Source organism: Balaenoptera physalus (assembly GCF_965194825.1).
Source record: "Balaenoptera physalus genome assembly, chromosome: 6".
NCBI lineage: Eukaryota > Metazoa > Chordata > Mammalia > Artiodactyla > Balaenopteridae > Balaenoptera > Balaenoptera physalus.
In genome coordinates, this window is record NC_138885.1 from 79569803 (window position 1) to 79588743 (window position 18941).

Here is an 18941-nt window from a genome sequence, read left to right on the forward strand (position 1 = left end):
AAAATGTAATAAAATTGACTGTGGTGATGGTTACACGTCTTTGAATATATGTAAATATACTATACCAATATAATACACTAAAAACAACTTTAAATGGGAAAATTATATTTTTAAATAGTTCTTTTCCTTCTGTTTCTTTCTGCTATTCAACACAAAACTATACAGTGAATATAATGGAGAAAGGAGACAAATCTCTGTGCATTTTCCTGTTTCTGGGACTCTTTTCCTTTCTTTCAGCCTAGGAAGGAATTTGCGTACATTGTACTTTATTTGGAATTGTCTAGCTTACAAGATGAATTCATAATTTTAACAAACCAGTTTATGGAATGATTTACAGATTTATGGAAGACTTCAAAGAGGGTAATGGTGATATAGTCATCGATTTTAAGTATTACACTGATTGCTGTAAAGAATTATATTTGTAATTTAGATTATTCAGTATTCCAGTAAACATGAGTGAAAATCAACTTTAGCTCATAACTTTAATATTTTCATACAATCAAAATATAGAGATATACACTAAGTAAGCATAACATGAGTTATTTTAATTGATCAGAATATCTTGGGTATGTTTTAGAAACAAAAGAAATGGTTTTTATTAGCATATTAAAACCAAGAGAAAATTAGATAAGTTCACATTTTAAAAAAATTATCAAGCAATAAATACAGCACTATAGCTACCACTACTTCTATGTACATTGGATTACATTTGAACAAACACTAAATTCCAGAATGAATATTTTATGAATAAATGCACTAAACAACTTTAGAAATTAAAAAAAAATGACAGACTAGAATTGTTTAAAAATTAAAATGACTTTCACAAATACTTTCAGAAAAGTAGCAGATTTGCATTTTAAAAGTTAGAAATTCCCCAAATAAGTTTTTAGATACCAAGGAAGTTTGCTTTTAAATAGTATTGATTTTACTTTTTTATATGAGTAAGATACAAAGGAGATCTTAATTATTAGTACTTCAGTTTTAGAGAAGTCTAATATTTAAAAATATTACTTCTAAAAAAAAAATGGGTTCAAAACTAACACTGATTAATCATGGACTGTCTTCACCTAAAGATGGTACAATAGATAAATCCTGGCCACAAAGGAAATCTGATCTAAACTTAATATGATAAAAGCACAATAAAAATACTTGAAAGTTACAATGTATTTTTAATATAATGCTCGCTGATAATTTGACATTTTCTACTGTCATTTATGGTTGAGACTTGATAGCTTGTCTGGAAGAATGCTGAAATATATGAACAGTGCCAGTAAAGGATTTGAATCTGTGTCTTTGAATAATAAATAGCTAAAAAGTGAGATTGTTTAAAGGAATTATTGTATAATTTAGGCATTAGAAAGTTCAGAACAGCCTGAGTTCCTTTTTATAACAGCTTGTTTTGAAATCCGTAAATCTGAAACTAACAATACAGCTTTTACATGTGTATAGATAAATCATAAATCTACTGACCAGGCCTTTTAATAAGTGAATTCTCACTAATTTAGATAATTAACCTGGACAATTTCAAATGACTTCTGAACTTACCATCTATTGACAGCTTAAGAAACAACCTATGATGACTAAGTCATTAGTTTAATACATTTTAAGCAGATTGACACACCACAGAAACAACAACAACAACAACAAAAAATAACGCATAGATGTAATGAATTCTCCTGCCAAAACTGACTTACTAATTGAAGGCATTTTGTTTTTCAGAAATCAGTGGAAAATGACATTAGGGAAAATGAATCCCATTTAAATGTCACTTTAATTCATTAGCGAGGATTTCTTCCATCTTAATTTAATTATTCCATAAATGTTCTGACAACAATTCTTCCTTACTGATACATTCAGGTCTTTCACTATATTGCATCGTCATATATAGTATCTCTATTAAAATATTAAAACATTGTATACGATATATATTGTATTCCTCTAATTTTAAAAAATCGCCTGCAGCATTTCCAAAGCTATATATCTTCATATAGTAAGTCAGAAAAGTAATCTTTTTAGTGGGGTAAAACCCATCAGAATAGCAGATTGGCATTTCTCATAGGAGTCATTTAAATTTTCTGGATTAGAATGAAAGTTCATCATCAAAATAAAAAAGGAAATATGTCAAACATATCTATTATTAAGGTATGAATCACCAAAGCTAATATATTCAATAAAACAATGGCCTTGAGGATTTTTTAAATAAATATTTTATATCTTATCATAGATATTTCTCAAACTTAATTCTCAAACTTCTGATGCTGGCATCTGGTTGTCTTTAAAATAGTTACCAAATAAAGAATTCCAGATTCTATTTTATTATAAAATCAGCCCAGACACAGTATCAGATATTAACATGCACACATTGTTACATTAAGTATTTGTTTTTTAAAAAAATTACCTAGATTGTATATATTTGAGACTATAAAATAGAATAACAGAGTATTTACAAGCTTACTTTTCACAATTTTTTTACAAACTTTTAAGAAAATAAGAAATCCTTCATTGATTTCCTTCATGTAAAATAATTGCTAATTTGTCCACATAGTAGAAATGGAAGGGGCAAAGTTTCTATTTACAGGTATATGGACACAAATTCCTTCCCACTTGTGTAGTAAGATGGGAAAGTAGTCGACCACATGTTTTGTAGTATCATCCAAGATTTCTCCCTAATGATACCAAAGTAGGATTGCGTATCATACATGCTATTCATCAAGCCTCAAAAATGGATATGACAAGGGGTATAACTGTGATGAATCAGCAAATGAGTAGCCAACAGCAATTCTGCTCATTTATTTTTTGGGGGGAGAAGAGGGTAAGCAAACAGGAATAATTAATTCTTTATCTGGTCCACATGAAAAAATAAAAACAAAAAGGGCTAGAATACTTTCTGGGCAAACAATCAATTTCACCAAGGAATATGGGATTAAGATTTTAAAAACAAATGAAAAGCTCATTTTCCTTCAAGTCTATAGGCCTTAGCTAGGTCTCTTTAGGCAACAGGAGTGGAATTGTGCCCACTGTGTCTATGAACATTTATGGTCTATTTATTTGTGGATTCATGCAGTGGTGTGCTAGAGCTGGCTCACACCAACCTACAACAACTGACTGTGCTCATTTTTACCCAACTCCACATTCAGTGATGTCAAGTTGGTAGCTTGAAATCAGCCATGGTGGGAGTACTTACATCATAAAAACTGGCAAAAATGACAAATCAGGACTGTTTTCCCCCACGGAGCTAGTGTGAAACATTTATCAACACACTACTGAATTCATGTGAGGGTTTTCTTTGTCACCTTCAAATAATTCATTTAATATTGAAGACTTCTGATTGTAAAGTCATGGATCCAAGTCCTTGAGTTAGGAGTGGAACAAAATAGTTCAGCAATACACGCTCTATTATCAGTCGTATAACTTTTCCGGTTTTATGACAACGTTTTCAATATCGTGGATGCTTTTTCCGTTTAAGTGTTCACTTGGACAGTCATGACTGTAACCTGCACCATCACTGATTGTTGACACTGTGTAAGATGCAGTACGGAGAGCATCTGAGTGGGAAAAGCTGTTTCCAAATTGGATTTTATATTGATTCCAGTTTCTTCTCAGAATTGCTTGAACCTATAAAACAAAAAGAAACAGAAAGGGTAAGAGCAATTCATAAATGAAATGAAGATAATGTGTTTAATAGTACAATAAGTTATGTACAAGAGCTTTTTATTAAAAAAAACATTGATATTGAGTGAATAATATTACTTTATTTTCTTAATTAAAAAATGAGGGCTTCCCTGGTGGCACAGTGGTTGAGAATCTTCCTGCTAATGCAGGGGACACGGGTTCGAGCCCTGGTCTGGGAAGATCCCACATGCTGCGGAGCAACTAGGCCTGTGAGCCACAACTACTGAGCCTGCGCGTCTGGAGCCTGTGCTCCTCAACAAGAGAGGCCGCGATAGTGAGAGGCCCGCGCACCGTGATGAAGAGTGGCCCCCGCTTGCCGCAACTAGAGAAAGCCCTCGCACAGAAACGAAGACCCAACATAGCCAAAAATAAATAAATTAATTAATTAATCTAAAAAAAAATGAAATTGAGTCAACTATCTTTATATTAGGAAATCTTTGCAATTACTCTATACTTTAGTACAGACTACAGAAAACTTCGTATTTCTCTTTCTATGCCTTCTCTTTGAAGCTCTAAAAAGGTACATGAATGTCTTGCTGTCAAATAGTTAATCTACACCCTCACTTACAAGTTGGCATGTGCAACATTTAGTTTTGTATCAATATGTTTATTAAAAGAATGAGATAATTAGTGAAATATAAAAGAAGAGAGAAAAAAGATTTAAAAACAGGGATACAGGGAATATAAATCATTATCACCATCATCATCATCATCAACAGCAGCAGCAACAACCTTTTACTGTGATTAGCATATGCCAGGTATTGAGCTACATTCTGGAAAAAAAAGAGCAAGGTTTTTGTCCTCATGGAGCTTACTCCCAGAGGGAAGAAAGTGTTGAACAGATAATTACAGCGCTGAACATATAATGGGACGACTATTGTGGGAAAAAAAAGTTTAGGAATGTCACCACTCCACTTTTTTGTATTTAGATACCCCTCTGTCTGGATAAATTTGAAGTTTAATGACTCTTCCATCTTTTCTGCTTGGGGATAGAGATCAGAACTAGGTAGGTCATATACAATGATTTTGGTTTTAACTGAACACAAGACACAGATGATTTTCTTCATATTGAGTCAGTGAGCATAAATGAGAATATCAAACGCATTTCCAACTCGATCACCTGTACATTTCCTGTCTGCTTCTAGGTTAAGAATGTATTAGCCACATGCTGTGACCTGATCTGTGTCTTTGCAAAGCATGTATAGCTTTGAATTGTCTTCCCCAAATCTCTACTGCTCTTTGACCCTTTGATTGTTTCCCCAAAGGGAATCTGAGCATCCAAAAACAACCTTCTAGTAGTTCATGTCCTACAAACATACTCATGCAATATTGTTTAACATTCTACGAATTACATAAATTCCTCAACTTTTTATTCATTACATTCATGTGTATATATCAATATGAAACTTTAAAATAGGGCTGCTTATTTAAGTCTTTTCATTTTCTTATCTCTTCTCCAAATTACAAACAATCTATAGCGAATAGATATTCCCAGGACGTCTGCAGCTCTGTGGGGTACTTTAAGGTCCTGTTAGCCTCCTCTAATCTGTCGCTTAAAATGAACACAAAGTTTTACTGGCTCATTTCATATTTTAACATGTAGAAAAACAAAACAAACAAATATAAAGTCAATCAGTTTCTTTAGTAAGAATTCAGAATGAGTTATTAGAAATTCCAGGAGGCGTCTCCCTACTCTATAATTCAAAAATTATGTAGTTAGGAATGCAATACATTGTTTTATTAATATGAAATTCAGAACTTCAGGAATTTCAAGCTTACTTCTTTACATATGGCAACTATATCTTAAGGAAATAATTTTTATTATAAAATTTTCTTTGAAATAACAGCATTTATAGGAAAATGAATACATTTATCTTATAAAAATTATACTTTATTTCTCTCATGGTTTAGTGATGTATTTCTAAGTTCTCCAAATAACATATTTAAATTAAGGTAATTAAAAAATGCCATCTGCGTATGTAATATCTTCAAGAATATAAGCAAATGACAAATGGAATGGCTTTAGAGTATGACTTTTAAATAAATATTCAGAGATTTAAAACAAAAATGACATTTGGCCAATTATCTAGGTATTTCTAATGGGAGTTGTTTTTGATCCTGATTTTTATGCTTAATTAACTTCTCACTTTGTTACTAAAAGCTGGACTGATTGAATCCATGTGCTATATAGTTTCTGTTTGAAAGGAAGTGGAATGTAGCTTTGTACAAAAGATTCTACATAAATGTTGGGAAGAAGCTGACATGAAGAAATATTTTAGCTATGAGAGTAGTACTTATAGTCTTAACAAGGAAAGCTTAAATTCAATTCTAAAAGCCAAAATGGCTTTGAAACATATGACTGTTTGCTCTTGAAATATCTACTTGATTAAGATCATCACCCTATTTCTTCCTTGCAACTAAATTGTCAGAAAAACCATGGAAAGCCAATTTCCTGACTTATTTACTGAAGCTAAATATAAAGGTAATTAAAGACCCATAGGCCTTGTAGACATCTGTTTGTTTATGGTACTCTCTATAAGGATGTTATTTTTTTCATCTGCTTTCTCTAACACAACATCACACCTGTTCAACAGAACATTTAAGTGGCCACTCTCAGTAAACTTACAATGAGAAGAATGTAATGGGGAAAGATAAAAAGGAAAATTGCCATTGGAAGGCAAGAGAGCCTGCCTGATGTTATTAAAGATATGAAAATGTTTTCACTGATTTACGCATAAGTGTTAGATCAATAGTTAGGCCAACTTTTTAGAATATAACATTGCAATATATAATTTTGTACAATATAAAGAATATGGGTTTATATGACCATTAGTACCTGATAAGAAACCAACTCTACACTGCTTAACCTAAATCAATTAAAAGGTGTTTAATAGAGCTTTATATAAAAATTCTACCTACTTCTCATTACAGAATGTGAGTTTGGTTATTCTCAACAAATCTTTTTGTTCATGTTGTAAAAATATCTACTCTCAGGTGTTGTTAAAGATACCCGTGAGACTAGGGAGGGCCCTTCTGATGTCTAGAGTCCCTAGTTTATGTTAACTGCACATTTTTTTGATTGAGAGGACTAGAGATGAGATGAAAGTGACCTGAGTACTTGTCAAGCCACGGTTATTTAACTAGTGAAAAATGCAAATAGGAATATTTTGGCTAAGAAATAAAAATAAAATGTGAGAATAAAAAATAAATAGAGATATTAAGATAAAGGCAAGCTATTTGACCTAACGTGGAAAGCAAGAAGGAAACTAAGCCTGAGCAAAAGATTTCAAGAAGTACATGACATAGTTGGAACCACACAAAATGGTTTTGGCAGCTGTGTCTTCATGTTATGAGAGTGGGAAAAACTAGAGGCAAAGAGACAAGAAAAGGAAGCATTATAGTATTTCTTAAGATGAGAAATGAATCATACACAAACAGGGATTGTATCTAGAGATAAAGACAAGGGGACAGATATTGGAGATGTTGTGCGATGATGAAGGATTTGGTAACAAGTTGGCTCAAAGATTTTTTATTGTAATTTTCCAGTGCCAAAGTTTTCTCAATTTTAGAACATGGCAAAAGATCAAGTCCCGTGTCTGTTTTGCTTACACAGGTAGAGTGCAATAAGAGTGTTAGGCATTAATTTCGATATTCCCTGGGCACTTTTTCTAAATATAAGGGCCAATTTGCGATTTGATTCCGATATGATTAATGTTCCCATTTGTACATATATTTTTGTAAATGAGAGATTTGACAAATCTAAAAAGGAATCTATAATGTACTGAGTATCTACTGTGGGTGGGGCATGGTGCTAAAAACTTTATATTCCTAGCTTACGTTAATCCCTGTGAGATTTGTGTAAGGAACTTGCTTTTATTTCCCTTTAATGAAAGTACACACTGAGACTCCTGGAGGTTCAGAATATTTCCTAAGATGTTACAGCCAGGAACAAAATGGCATCTTTGGGTTTAAATGCATTACTGTGTCAGTGCCTTTATTCTACACTGCCTTCCATCACAAAATATTTTACTAGTGGTTATAATTTGTACATTTAAAAAATACCCTTTATAAAAATCAAATCTGTTTCTGCAGATGCAAATGTGTATCTTACTTATTTCATACATGCTTTACGGCATATTGTCTGTAGCTTTCTCATCTATATTTAATTGTAAAGTCCTATGTAGGCAGAAATTGGATTGTCTAATACAGTTTATACAATAATGAATTTATAGAGTTATATAATAAATGTTAATTGAATTTTATTATCAAAACAGATGATGTATCTATTCTTCCTAATTGCATTCTCTGTCCCTACTTCTCACTGACTTCAGAAAAAGTCACTCTTGTCCTCGATACAGCAGAAGAATCATGGAGACACCACTTAAAGATATGAAATATAGTCTACTATGTTTGATAGTTCTATATGCCATTATAAATAAATAAATATATAAAATAAATATCTATATCTTAAAATTGATTAAGAAATCAAATATAAAATTTTATTGTATGCTAAGAGAAAGAAGTAAAATATTACACAAACAAGGGAAAACAATATTTTATAGTTTTTCATGACAGGTACATGATTTCCGACATTGATTAGTTGTATAGAAATGGTTCTTATAAAGTTATGCCAACTGGTTCCATGTGTTGCCCATCTGAAGCTTTGTGATAAGCTTCACCATTACCAAATATATGTCTCATCAGTTGCTGTCTGAATTTCTAAACTTTACTGAATTTTGCCAAAATCCTCCAACAGGTTAAATTTTTGTCAAGTAGATTAAAATCATATAAAGAACTAAATCAGTATAGCTCAAACCACTGAGTTATAGCCCTATTGATATGCATAAGAAATATGGTACCAGTTTCTAAGATGCCTGAAACTTCCCAATTAGGAAAAAAATCTTGAAATATCCAAAAGCACATTTCCACATTACAAATCAGAGGGCTCTGTTCTGTTTCCTAACCCACTGCAGCTCTTCCCAGGAGAAAAAAAGAAACCAGAGAAAGGGGGAAAGTAAAAATGACCCAATTTTATTTCCTATTAGAGTGTATGTTCTATGAGGATAAGGATTGCCTAACATTGTACCTAGGACAAAGTCCAGAATTAGTAGGATTAGTTCAAAAGGTAGGTCGAAAGACTAGATGAATAAAAGTCATTGATGGAATATTTTAAAGTGAGGCTGAATTTGCCCTAGCCTTGAACTCCAATATGACCTGAACTTTTGGGAAGGAGAGTTACATCTAGTAAAAGGGATTCCATGGTTCTTTTTCCTGACAGAAATGGAATTTGAAACTCTTGTTCTTAGGGAATTTATAATTCTGTCTCATTTTTTAAAGGAAAAAAGTATTGCAAATACAAATTGGTAAGAGGAATAAAATCAATCACCATACCTCTCCATTAAAGAAGCAGAAAATTGTAGATACCAAAAGACCCTGTAAAAGAAAAATAGAATTATCTGATTCCAAATGGAAAAGATACATTATTTGTAACCAACTTGATGCACATATAGTTAAAAATAAAACCAAAGCTATATGTAAATTTAAAACAAAATTTCACAAGTCAACTTCCTGATGCAAGAACACCATACCTGATAGTGCATGAGGATGTGCATGATGTAATCATACACCTCCTCTGCAATCCTTCCTTCAGGTCGCCATGGAAACAATACAAATTCAATGCCAAGTAATGGCACCAGGATAAGCGTAGCTCTCACAGCTTTCATGTAGAGATTGGATTCTGCTTGGTGAGTAACTTTTAACTTGGTGATAAGAACACGTACAATATTTAATAGGAAAAAAAGATTCACCTAAAAGAAAATAAAATGGCATATGGAAATTATTTCATATTTCATATTAAGAATCATTACTGAAGGATCTTTGATTTTATGAATCTTAGAATATTTTCAGTACACAAGAATATGTTCTATTGACGAGAATATTTGCCAAAATATTAATTTGTATTTCTGCTACTGAATTTTTTCATTTGTTTCCCAGTTTTACTGAGATATAAGTGACACTATATAAGTTTAGGTTGCATAGCATAATGACTTAACTTACATATATTGTGAAATGATCATCACAATAAATTTAGCTAACATCGATCATCTCATATAAATACCAAAAATTGTATATATATATTTTACCTTATGATGAGAACTCTTAGAATTTACTCTCAGCAACTTTCATGTATATCATACAGCAGTGTTAACTATAATCATCATGTTGTACATTACATCCTTCATACTCATTTATTTTAAACGTGGAAGTTTCTGCCTTTTGACCACCTTCCTACAATTCCTCCTCCTCCACGCCCTGCCTCTGGGAACTGCAAATATGTTCTCTTTCTTCTATGAGTTTGTTTGTTTCTTTGTTTAGATTCCACATATAAGTGAGATCATACAGTATTTGTCTTTCCCTGTCTGACTTATTTCACTTAGCATAATGCCCATCCAAGTTGTCTCAAGTGGCAGGATTTCCTTATTTTTTATGGCTAAATAGTATTCCATTGTGTGGTGTGTGTGTGTGTGTGTGTGTGTGTGTGTGTGTGTGTGTATAAATACCATAACTTCTTAAGTTGTTTCCATGTCTTAGCTATTGTGGATAATGCTGCTATAAACATGGGGTGCAGATATCTCTTTAACATAGTGTCCTTGTTTCCTTTGGATATGGAATTGTGATTTATTAATTTAAAAAGTACATCAATTTTAATGGACTTTTAGATTTTAAAAAATAAATTTATGGTGGAATTATCGTGGACCACCTTCAGCTGAGTAATATCTGATTGTTTTTCTTAGTTCATTTTCTTATGCAAAATTTTAAAATTTTGCTATGATTAAAAAAACCAAAGCTTCTGAACATTTTCAGCTCAAAGAAAGGAAATAATTGTTTGTAGCAAAGGCTAATTATTTTGTGTCTACTCTGTATTAGTGTTCATACTAGGTACTTACCAAATATGTATTATACCATAATAACTATTTTCATCTTTTTGGTTTATCCTTCCTGCGTTGTTTGTATGTGTATGTGTGTAACAACAATCCTCACAACTCCCCATGATAGTACTGTAATCCTCTTTATCCTTATGAGGAGGCTGAATCACATACTGGAACCAGTTGATATTCAACCTAGATCATCCTAGAGTTAAAAAAATTTGGGACCCAACAAGGCCTTCTGTCAATTACTTTCTGTAATTATAAACTTACTATGAGTTTACAACTTTCCCCAAAAGAAAGCATTCTCTCTGAAAGGGAAACATGAAACTTTAAAAATATAGTGTTCAGGAATAGAAAGTCCAGAGATAAACCCATGCACATATGGTCACCTTATCTTTTGACAAAGGAGGCAAGAATATACAGTGGAGTAAAGACAGCCTCTTCAATAAATGGTGCTGGGAAAACTGGACAGCTACATGTAAAAGAATGAAATTAGAACATTTCCTAACACCATACACAAAAATAAACTCAAAATAGATTAAAGACCTAAATATAAGGCCAGACACTATAAAACTCTTAGAGGAAACCATAGGCAGAACACTCTATGACATAAATCACAGCAAGATCCTTTTTGACCCACCTCCTAGAGTAATGGAAATAAAAACAAAAATAAACAAATGGGACCTAATGAAACTTAAAAGCTTTTGCACAGCAAAGTAAACCATAAACAAGACGAAAAGACAACCCTCAGAATGGGAGAAAATATTTGCAAATGAAGCAACTGACAAAGGATTAATCTGCAAAATATACAAGCAGCTCATGCAGCTCAATATCAAAAAAACAAACAACCCAATCCAAAACTGGGCAGAAGACCTAAATAGACATTTCTCCAAAGAATACATACAGATTGCCAACAAACACATGAAAAGATGCTCTACATCACTAATCATTAGAGAAATGCAAATCAAAACCACAATGAGGTATCACCTCACACCGGTCAGAATGGCCATCATCAAAAAATCTAGAAACAATAAATGCTGGAGAGGGTGTGGAGAAAAAGGAACACTCCTGCACTGTTGGTGGGAATGTAAATTGATACAGCCACTATGGAGAACAGTATGGAGCTTCCTTAAAAAACTAAATGTAGAACTACCATATGACCCAGCAATCCCACTACTGGGCATATACCCTGAGAAAACCATAATTCAAAAAGACACAGGTACCACAATGTTTGCTGCAGCACTATTTACAATAGCAGGACATGGAAGCAACCTAAATGTCCACTGACAGATGAATGGATAAAGAAGATGTGGCACACATATACAATGGAATATTACTCAGCCATAAAAAGAAACGCAATTGAGTTATTTGTAGTGAGGTGGATGGACCTAGAGTCTGTCATACAGAGTGAAGTAAGTCAGAAAGAGAAAAACAAATACCTTATGCTAATGCATATATATGGAATCTAAAAAAAATAGTACTGGTGAACTTAGTGGCAGAGAGGGAATAAAGACGCAGATGTAGAGAATGGACTTGAGGATACATTGGGGTGGGGAGGGGAAGTTGGGATGAAGTGAGAGAGTAGCATTGACATATATACACTACCAAATGTAAAGTGGATGGCTAGTGGGAAACTACTGCGTAGCACAGGGAGATCAACTCGGTGCTTTGTGACGACCTAGTGGGGTGGGATAGGGACCGTGGGAGGGAGGCTCAAGAGGGAGGGGATGTGGGGATATATGTATATATATAGCTGATTCACTTTGTTGTACAGCAGAAACTAATACAACTTTGTAAAGCAATTACACTCCAATAAAGATGTGAAAAAAGTATATATAGTGTTCAAGAAATGAACAGAGTTCTATTGAAATACATTTCTCTCTCTCTTCCAGAATACTACGTTCTCTCTTTCTTATCTTTATCCATGTCAATATGTTACTTTTGTCTATATCCTCTATGCCTATTCCTTATGCCTTCCATAGAATTATGGACAATAGCCCCAGAAAAGTCCCTTTGGGCTCTTATTCTACTATGCTGTTCTCTTTCCTTTTTTCTCACCCTGACTTCTAGCATCTGTGTTTTGTTTAATAATGTAAAAATTTCAAACTGCGTACTATTTGCAATTTATATCCACATACTTTAATCAGAAAAATAATGGTAGTATCTCGTTTAATATAGAAAGCAATGAACAAATAACATACACTTGCTGATTTAAGGCACATGTTATGAAAATAACTGGGCATAAAAATATTCTACTATTCTTTTAGAGAATTCAATGGAACATATGCTTCAAAAATAAACAGCTAACTATAATCCTGATGGAAACACATCTATGAAAAGTAACATGGGTACAGACACAGGACTGTCTCTGCTAAAGACAAAAGCAGAATAAGCTATTGCAACAGGTGTAAGAATGAAACATGATGAATCAACACATCAGCTGTTATTCCACCCATCCTACTGTATTCCCTTCCCAAGCATTCATTACTGTTTTAAAAGTTTTGACTAAGTGGAAATTACTACCAGCCCATTGAATAAAAAGTAATAATGCCATTTTATCTGCTTATAAGTTTAGAATTTAGAATATTTTATAATCCTAATATGCAAAAATCATAAATTATAAAAATCACTATAAATGTTGCAATTTAAATGCCCATTATATAAAAATTTCTAAATGCAAAGTGCTTCTCCAAATGGCAAGTCTGATTTAAAATGTGAACCTAGAAACTAGAAAGTCATCCTACTTTATTTTCTGCAAATACTTCCATTTATTTTAAATACAAATAGAACAAGAGTAGTGAATTTCAGATGAATTACATCTGAATCTCATCTATCTTAGAGAAAAACTAGGTAAGGAAAAGAGGAAAAACTTGTTTTTACTCCAATACCCATAAAGTTCACATAGATGGTCGTAGGTACAACAGGACATTTTCACATCATGATACCACCTAGGGTCATGGTAGGAAGCCCTGTGAATCAGCCCAGCGGCAGCAGGATTCCTGGAAGCCATTCCTCTACTAGATTAGCCAGCAATCACTTAACTACTCACTGAAGTGACCTAAACATCTCTCACCAAACACAAATTAACTGTATCCCCTCTCAACTTCCCCTTAGCAAGATCTCAAAAGTGCTGTAGACACTCCAGTATCACCCTGCTCAAGGGAATATGGGACAGAGGAAGTCTGAGTGGAAAGAAACTGATTGTGGTTGAAATCTCTTCATTTATAAAAATTGTACAAAAACATGTGACCATATAAACAATTGCTAAAGCCCCTCCCAAGACCTTGGAATTGGCCAGGACCGGTGAGGAGCCCTAGAGCTTAAACAAGGACAGAACATTTTACCCTGGTAGAAAAATAGGCTCCTAGTCTTTTGTTAGGCCAGAAAAATGGAAAAAGCTTTCTGCAAATAATGTGGATTTTCACTTCCTTTCTTACTGAGCAGCTTCATGGGCTATATTCCTATGTGATATTTTATCCTAACTGCACCATCTACTCTTCCCTCCCAAAGTTGTTGTGGACAAGTTCTTCCAAGGATTGTGTTAATTGCTGTTATATTTTTCATTTGTTAGGTGCTTTTACTTACTTCCTGAACCTCTCTGATCTAGTACTCTGAATCACATACCCCTCTCTAGAGCCAGATCTCTTATAATAAAATTTTGCCTTGTATTTGTTCTGTAAGCTTCTGGATGGCCCAAAAAAAGAATCTTAATTTCTTTGTATTTTCCTCAAAACAGAATCATGGTATCATGTAGAAATTATAAGTGAAGAATCTTTTAAAAGCATTTTTTGAGAGTTTATTATATTCTAGGCACTATGTTGATTGCTTAACAGGATACACCTCAATCCTTACAACACCCTATGAGGTATTTATTCTTATTACTGCATAGTCATAGATGAGAAAACAAAGGCATAGAGAGGCTCAAAACAAAACAAAACAGAACTTGCCCTGAGAAACACAACCAGCAATGGTAGAGCTAGGTTTCAATGCTGCTTCTTTCCAAGAATACAAAGCTAGGACTTCTCAGGATACAGCTTAAACAATGTGTTATACATGTTCCTAGTATGTGCAGGTAGCAAGGGAAGGAAATGCTTCTGCCTCTGAAATTTTCATAGAGTCTGCACTAAGGGACATTAAAATTTCCATGAGATATAATAATAAATTCCATGTGTTGATTTTTTGAACTGGCTGTCTTGTGTAGCCAAGCACAAACCAGAAATTTGACACTTGCTCCGTGATTTATACATGCCAGGCTAAGCACTCTTTATGTATTAACTCATTTAATTTCTTGTTAAAAAAAATTAAAAGTCTCTGTAATTACGTTCTCTGTTTTGCAAATAAGGGACTTGAGGCCCAGAGTGATTAGTTTAATTGCATAAGGTCACAGAGCAAGTAAGAGGTAGAAGAAGAATTCAAACCCAGGTAATCAGCTTCTAAAATTTACCCTCTTAATTACGGCACACTTTTGAAAATAACAGTGATACACTTGAGAATGGCTTGAACAGTGTTCTAACATAACGACATACTAAATTGCAGCTAGCAAATGTAGTAAAATAATAGAATATTTCTCTAAAAAAAGAATCTGAAAAGAAGGGTTAGGAAGCTTTGAATTTTGGCTGAGAAACGTGCCACCTTCATCTTTTTATATATAATTAAATATCAGCTGTAATTAGTCTTAAAGACTGTAATTGCAATCTGGTCTCTAACGCTCTATGAGAGAAAGCATGTTAATTTAGATTAATTTATTTCCCCACTGAAACAATGTAATAAAAGCACTGAATTTGACTTCTGTTTTCCTGCAACCACACTTAAAAATGTCCAATTCGTGCACTTGGATTAAGTGCTGATCATTATAATGATAAAACAACAGTTTAAGCAATACTTTCTTTTTCCAAATTAAAGTCTTTTCTTTATGGGGATATTAGTCTTATTACCATCACAGGTGTGTGGGTTTTTCCTGTTTGCCATCCCCACTCACTAGATCCATCCTCTGCCCTTCTCTGCTCTGCACCCCAGCAGGCTCTGAGGCACGTCTGAAGACTGCATCATCACAAGGCTTTTTTGCCCTTGGCATTTGCTGCATTTGGCCAATGGGAGGATCCAAGAGATCAGAGCATGGGAAGAGAGAGAAGTTTGAGTATTTCTTTCTCCTTTTTCCCTGTCAGGCTGTGGTTTTGACAGTAGCTGTGTTCCTCCACCCAAGGCCAGACCTCTTGTTGGGCTACCCCTCCTAGCACTCACTCAACCCCCTCTTAAAGTCTGTCCATGATAACAGCTTCCCACTGTTGGTGCCTGGTGCCTCACCATCCCTTATGAATTAGTTCCTTTCCTCTTCCTGCCAACACTTCAAATATAACACCTTCCTTTAACCCTCTTCAATCAAACACTGTGAGTATGCCGTCTATGTCCACTGAGATCCTGAAGGATACCATAGGCCAGATGTTTCAGGAAATAAAGTTGAACTATGAACAATGATGAAAAAAGGAGCATTTTAATTACATACCAATAAAGCAGCACAAATTGGGCCATGGATAATGTAGAGGAGATGGGTATCAGAACTGATCCAGCAGCTAGGGGAAAAAGCAGGGAAATTATGTTGAAGATTTTCATTGTAATTATTTCCAATTGAAATCAAAAAGAGAGATGATCTTACTTATCATTGTAATATAAGCTTCTGGCAACAGCATGTATACAAGCAGGAATCAGTGGAAATCCTGTAAATATCAAACAAAAAGAAAATAAATAGGCATCTTTCTCTGTAGATGGAATTCCTAAAATATGTCATGAAATATGAAACTCAGGGATACTCTAGGAGCAAAAATAACTGGTCACTATATGCTTCTGACACAAATATTATCTGTCTACTCATACAGTAAATGTGATGAAGTATTAGGTATCTGTCTTCAGGCTTGTGTGTGTGTGTGTGTGTGTGTGTGTGTGTGTGTGTGTGTGTACAGTTTCTTCTAATCTGAGCCATTTTGAATCAGTGGACTCCAGACCTAAGTTCATAAATGTGCTGCCTGGGCTCAAAAGCTTAGAAGAAATTCAGCATCCACATATCTTCCGTAAGACGGGACTGGCCAATCAGATGTGGGAAGAAGTTGAGACTGACTATGTGAAGAAGAAGAGAAGGAAGAGAGAGATGGCTTATATATCAGAAATTTTGCATGTTCTTAGCATTCTAAATCAGATCTTTCAAATGTAAAATGAAGGTATATTTTATAAAGGTAACCTGAGTGTACTAATAGCCTCAACACATACATACATATAATTGAGCAAAAATTGGACTCACTTGGCAAATATATATATGACATTTTTATTATCAATAATATCAAACAACCAATAGGAACAATATTTATTTCAGTAAAAAAAAATATAGTGTGTGTGTACATACCTCTATATATCTACATCTATTATCTGACTGGATAAATAGGTAGATAGATGGATAGATAGATAAGTACCATTTCAGTTATGTTTCTGGAAACTAGTCCTATTGAATTCATGTACAATGAATTCATTTTCAGCATTTTATGTTTTGTATTATTCCAGTTATTTTTTAAAAATATGCTAGAAGTGTATTATTTTTTGCTTTGTGAATAGTATGTCAGGAGATTGTGTGGAAAAAGCAGAATTTTTTGGCTGTCTTTATTCAGTTACTGTTCCCTCTACTCTTAAAATAAAATAACAATTTTTTTCAAACAAGCATTTTTAGAATGGAACTTCAAAGCTGGTTAAGCCCAATGCCCTCGTTTTGCACATGAGGAAAAAGGAGATTCAGAATAGATCCCTAATTTATGATTCTAATTCTATTGTTTTAGTCACTACATATTTGGCCAAAATATACACTGGAATATTAAATAGAAAAAAATTGTATTATTAATTGACCTGTGGTTACCGATAACAGTGAGTCAGTGGTACTTTAAATATTTTAATTTACAGCAATGAGCAAAGGTTAATCACCTGATATTGTTTAAAAAATGATTAATAATAAGAATATTTTTATTACAAAGGAACTCTGCATCCTCCAAAAGCTTTCTTAAAAGATGAGTCAGTAGATATGCTTGATGGCACTTACCCCAGCCAAGAAAATAATACCACATCAAGTGCTGCTTCTCCGCAAACACAGCCACCACAATAAGTGTGTGTAGGTAAATGCCTTCACAAAGCATCCAAAAGTAGTTACAGCCCATCAGGTAAAGATGAATGAATTGGAACACTTTACAGCTAACCTATGAGGAAAAAAGGATATATAGATATAGATATAGATATATAGATATATGTATGTATATATGTGTATATATATATGTTTTGGCTGTGCCATGTGGCTTGGGGGATCTTAGGTCCCCGACCAGGGATTGAACCTGGGCCCTGGCAGTGGAAGCACGGAGTCCTAACCACTGGACCGCCAGGGAATTCCCAGAAAGCAATCAATATTTAGTTGTTTATAAATGTACATGTAAAGCAATATTCTAGTTTAGCTTAGTTATACAGAAACACAGAATTTTCTCTCCTCTACACAAAATCTTTCCCACTAATGATTCAGATTTATAAAAGCCAGTCTTCATCCCCATCTAATGGTGCCTCTAAAGTATTTAGCCACTGACTTCAGAGATTTAAAATGATACACCTCCCAGGAAATGTGTGAATGCCAAATTTACTACATTTAGTGGATGTGTATTTTCTTAATATTGTTTTAGTTATTGTGTAATTACAAGTATCAAAGTTTTGCACATGAATGAATTTACATCTATTTTAACCATGTCATCATGAACTCCTTGATTGTTGCATTCTGCTGGAAAAATCTTAATCATTATCTTAATAATTTTAAAAGCAATTCATGAAAAGTGCCAAATACTTAGGAAGTCTTGCATATCATGTGCTACCAGTGCAGATACTTATTAAATAATAATCTAATGAGCCCATTCTTTGTTTTATTTAAATATGGGGTTTGAGGGTTTCACGTAGGTAAAAAGAAGAAAAAGTTATGGTTTTCCTTCCTCTTTTCCTGAGGTCTCCACTTTCTCAAAGAGACAGGAAGAGAGAGGTTTAAATATTGGGTAAAGAAAATACAAAGGAGTAAAAGAGATATTTACCCCTTAACAAGGGGAATAAATTTAAAGCTCTCCAATTACTCCCATCAGCTCCAGTTTCCAGACTGGAACTCAAATATTTAGTGGCAATTATCTCCGTTTTTGAAATAAATATCTTTTTCACTAAAAGGAAAACTGGAAATTAAATGCACTAGAAAATAAATATTGTATTATCATAGAATAGTAGTAATAACATTGGCATATAAGTTAGCTTAAAAATATTTTAATATGTATTGTTTTATGTAATCCC

The 18941-nt window shown here is 33.6% G+C and overlaps 1 protein-coding gene across 5 annotated transcripts in view; it reads right to left on the bottom strand.

Moving 5' to 3' along the window:
- Window positions 1–457: 457 nt before the first annotated feature.
- The window catches only part of CALCRL (calcitonin receptor like receptor), a 106792-nt gene continuing 88308 nt past the window's right edge, over window positions 458–18941 (bottom strand). For all 5 annotated transcript variants that reach the window (XM_082466763.1, XM_082466760.1, XM_082466761.1 and 2 more), the window contains 6 exons: window positions 17677–17830; window positions 16255–16315; window positions 16105–16171; window positions 9261–9479; window positions 9064–9105; window positions 458–3615 (listed from right to left, as the gene is read on the bottom strand). In XM_082466763.1, coding sequence (XP_082322889.1) covers window positions 3400–3615; window positions 9064–9105; window positions 9261–9479; window positions 16105–16171; window positions 16255–16315; window positions 17677–17830 — 759 coding nt within the window. In that variant the 3' untranslated portion in view covers window positions 458–3399. The remainder of the gene's footprint in view (window positions 3616–9063; window positions 9106–9260; window positions 9480–16104; window positions 16172–16254; window positions 16316–17676; window positions 17831–18941) is intronic.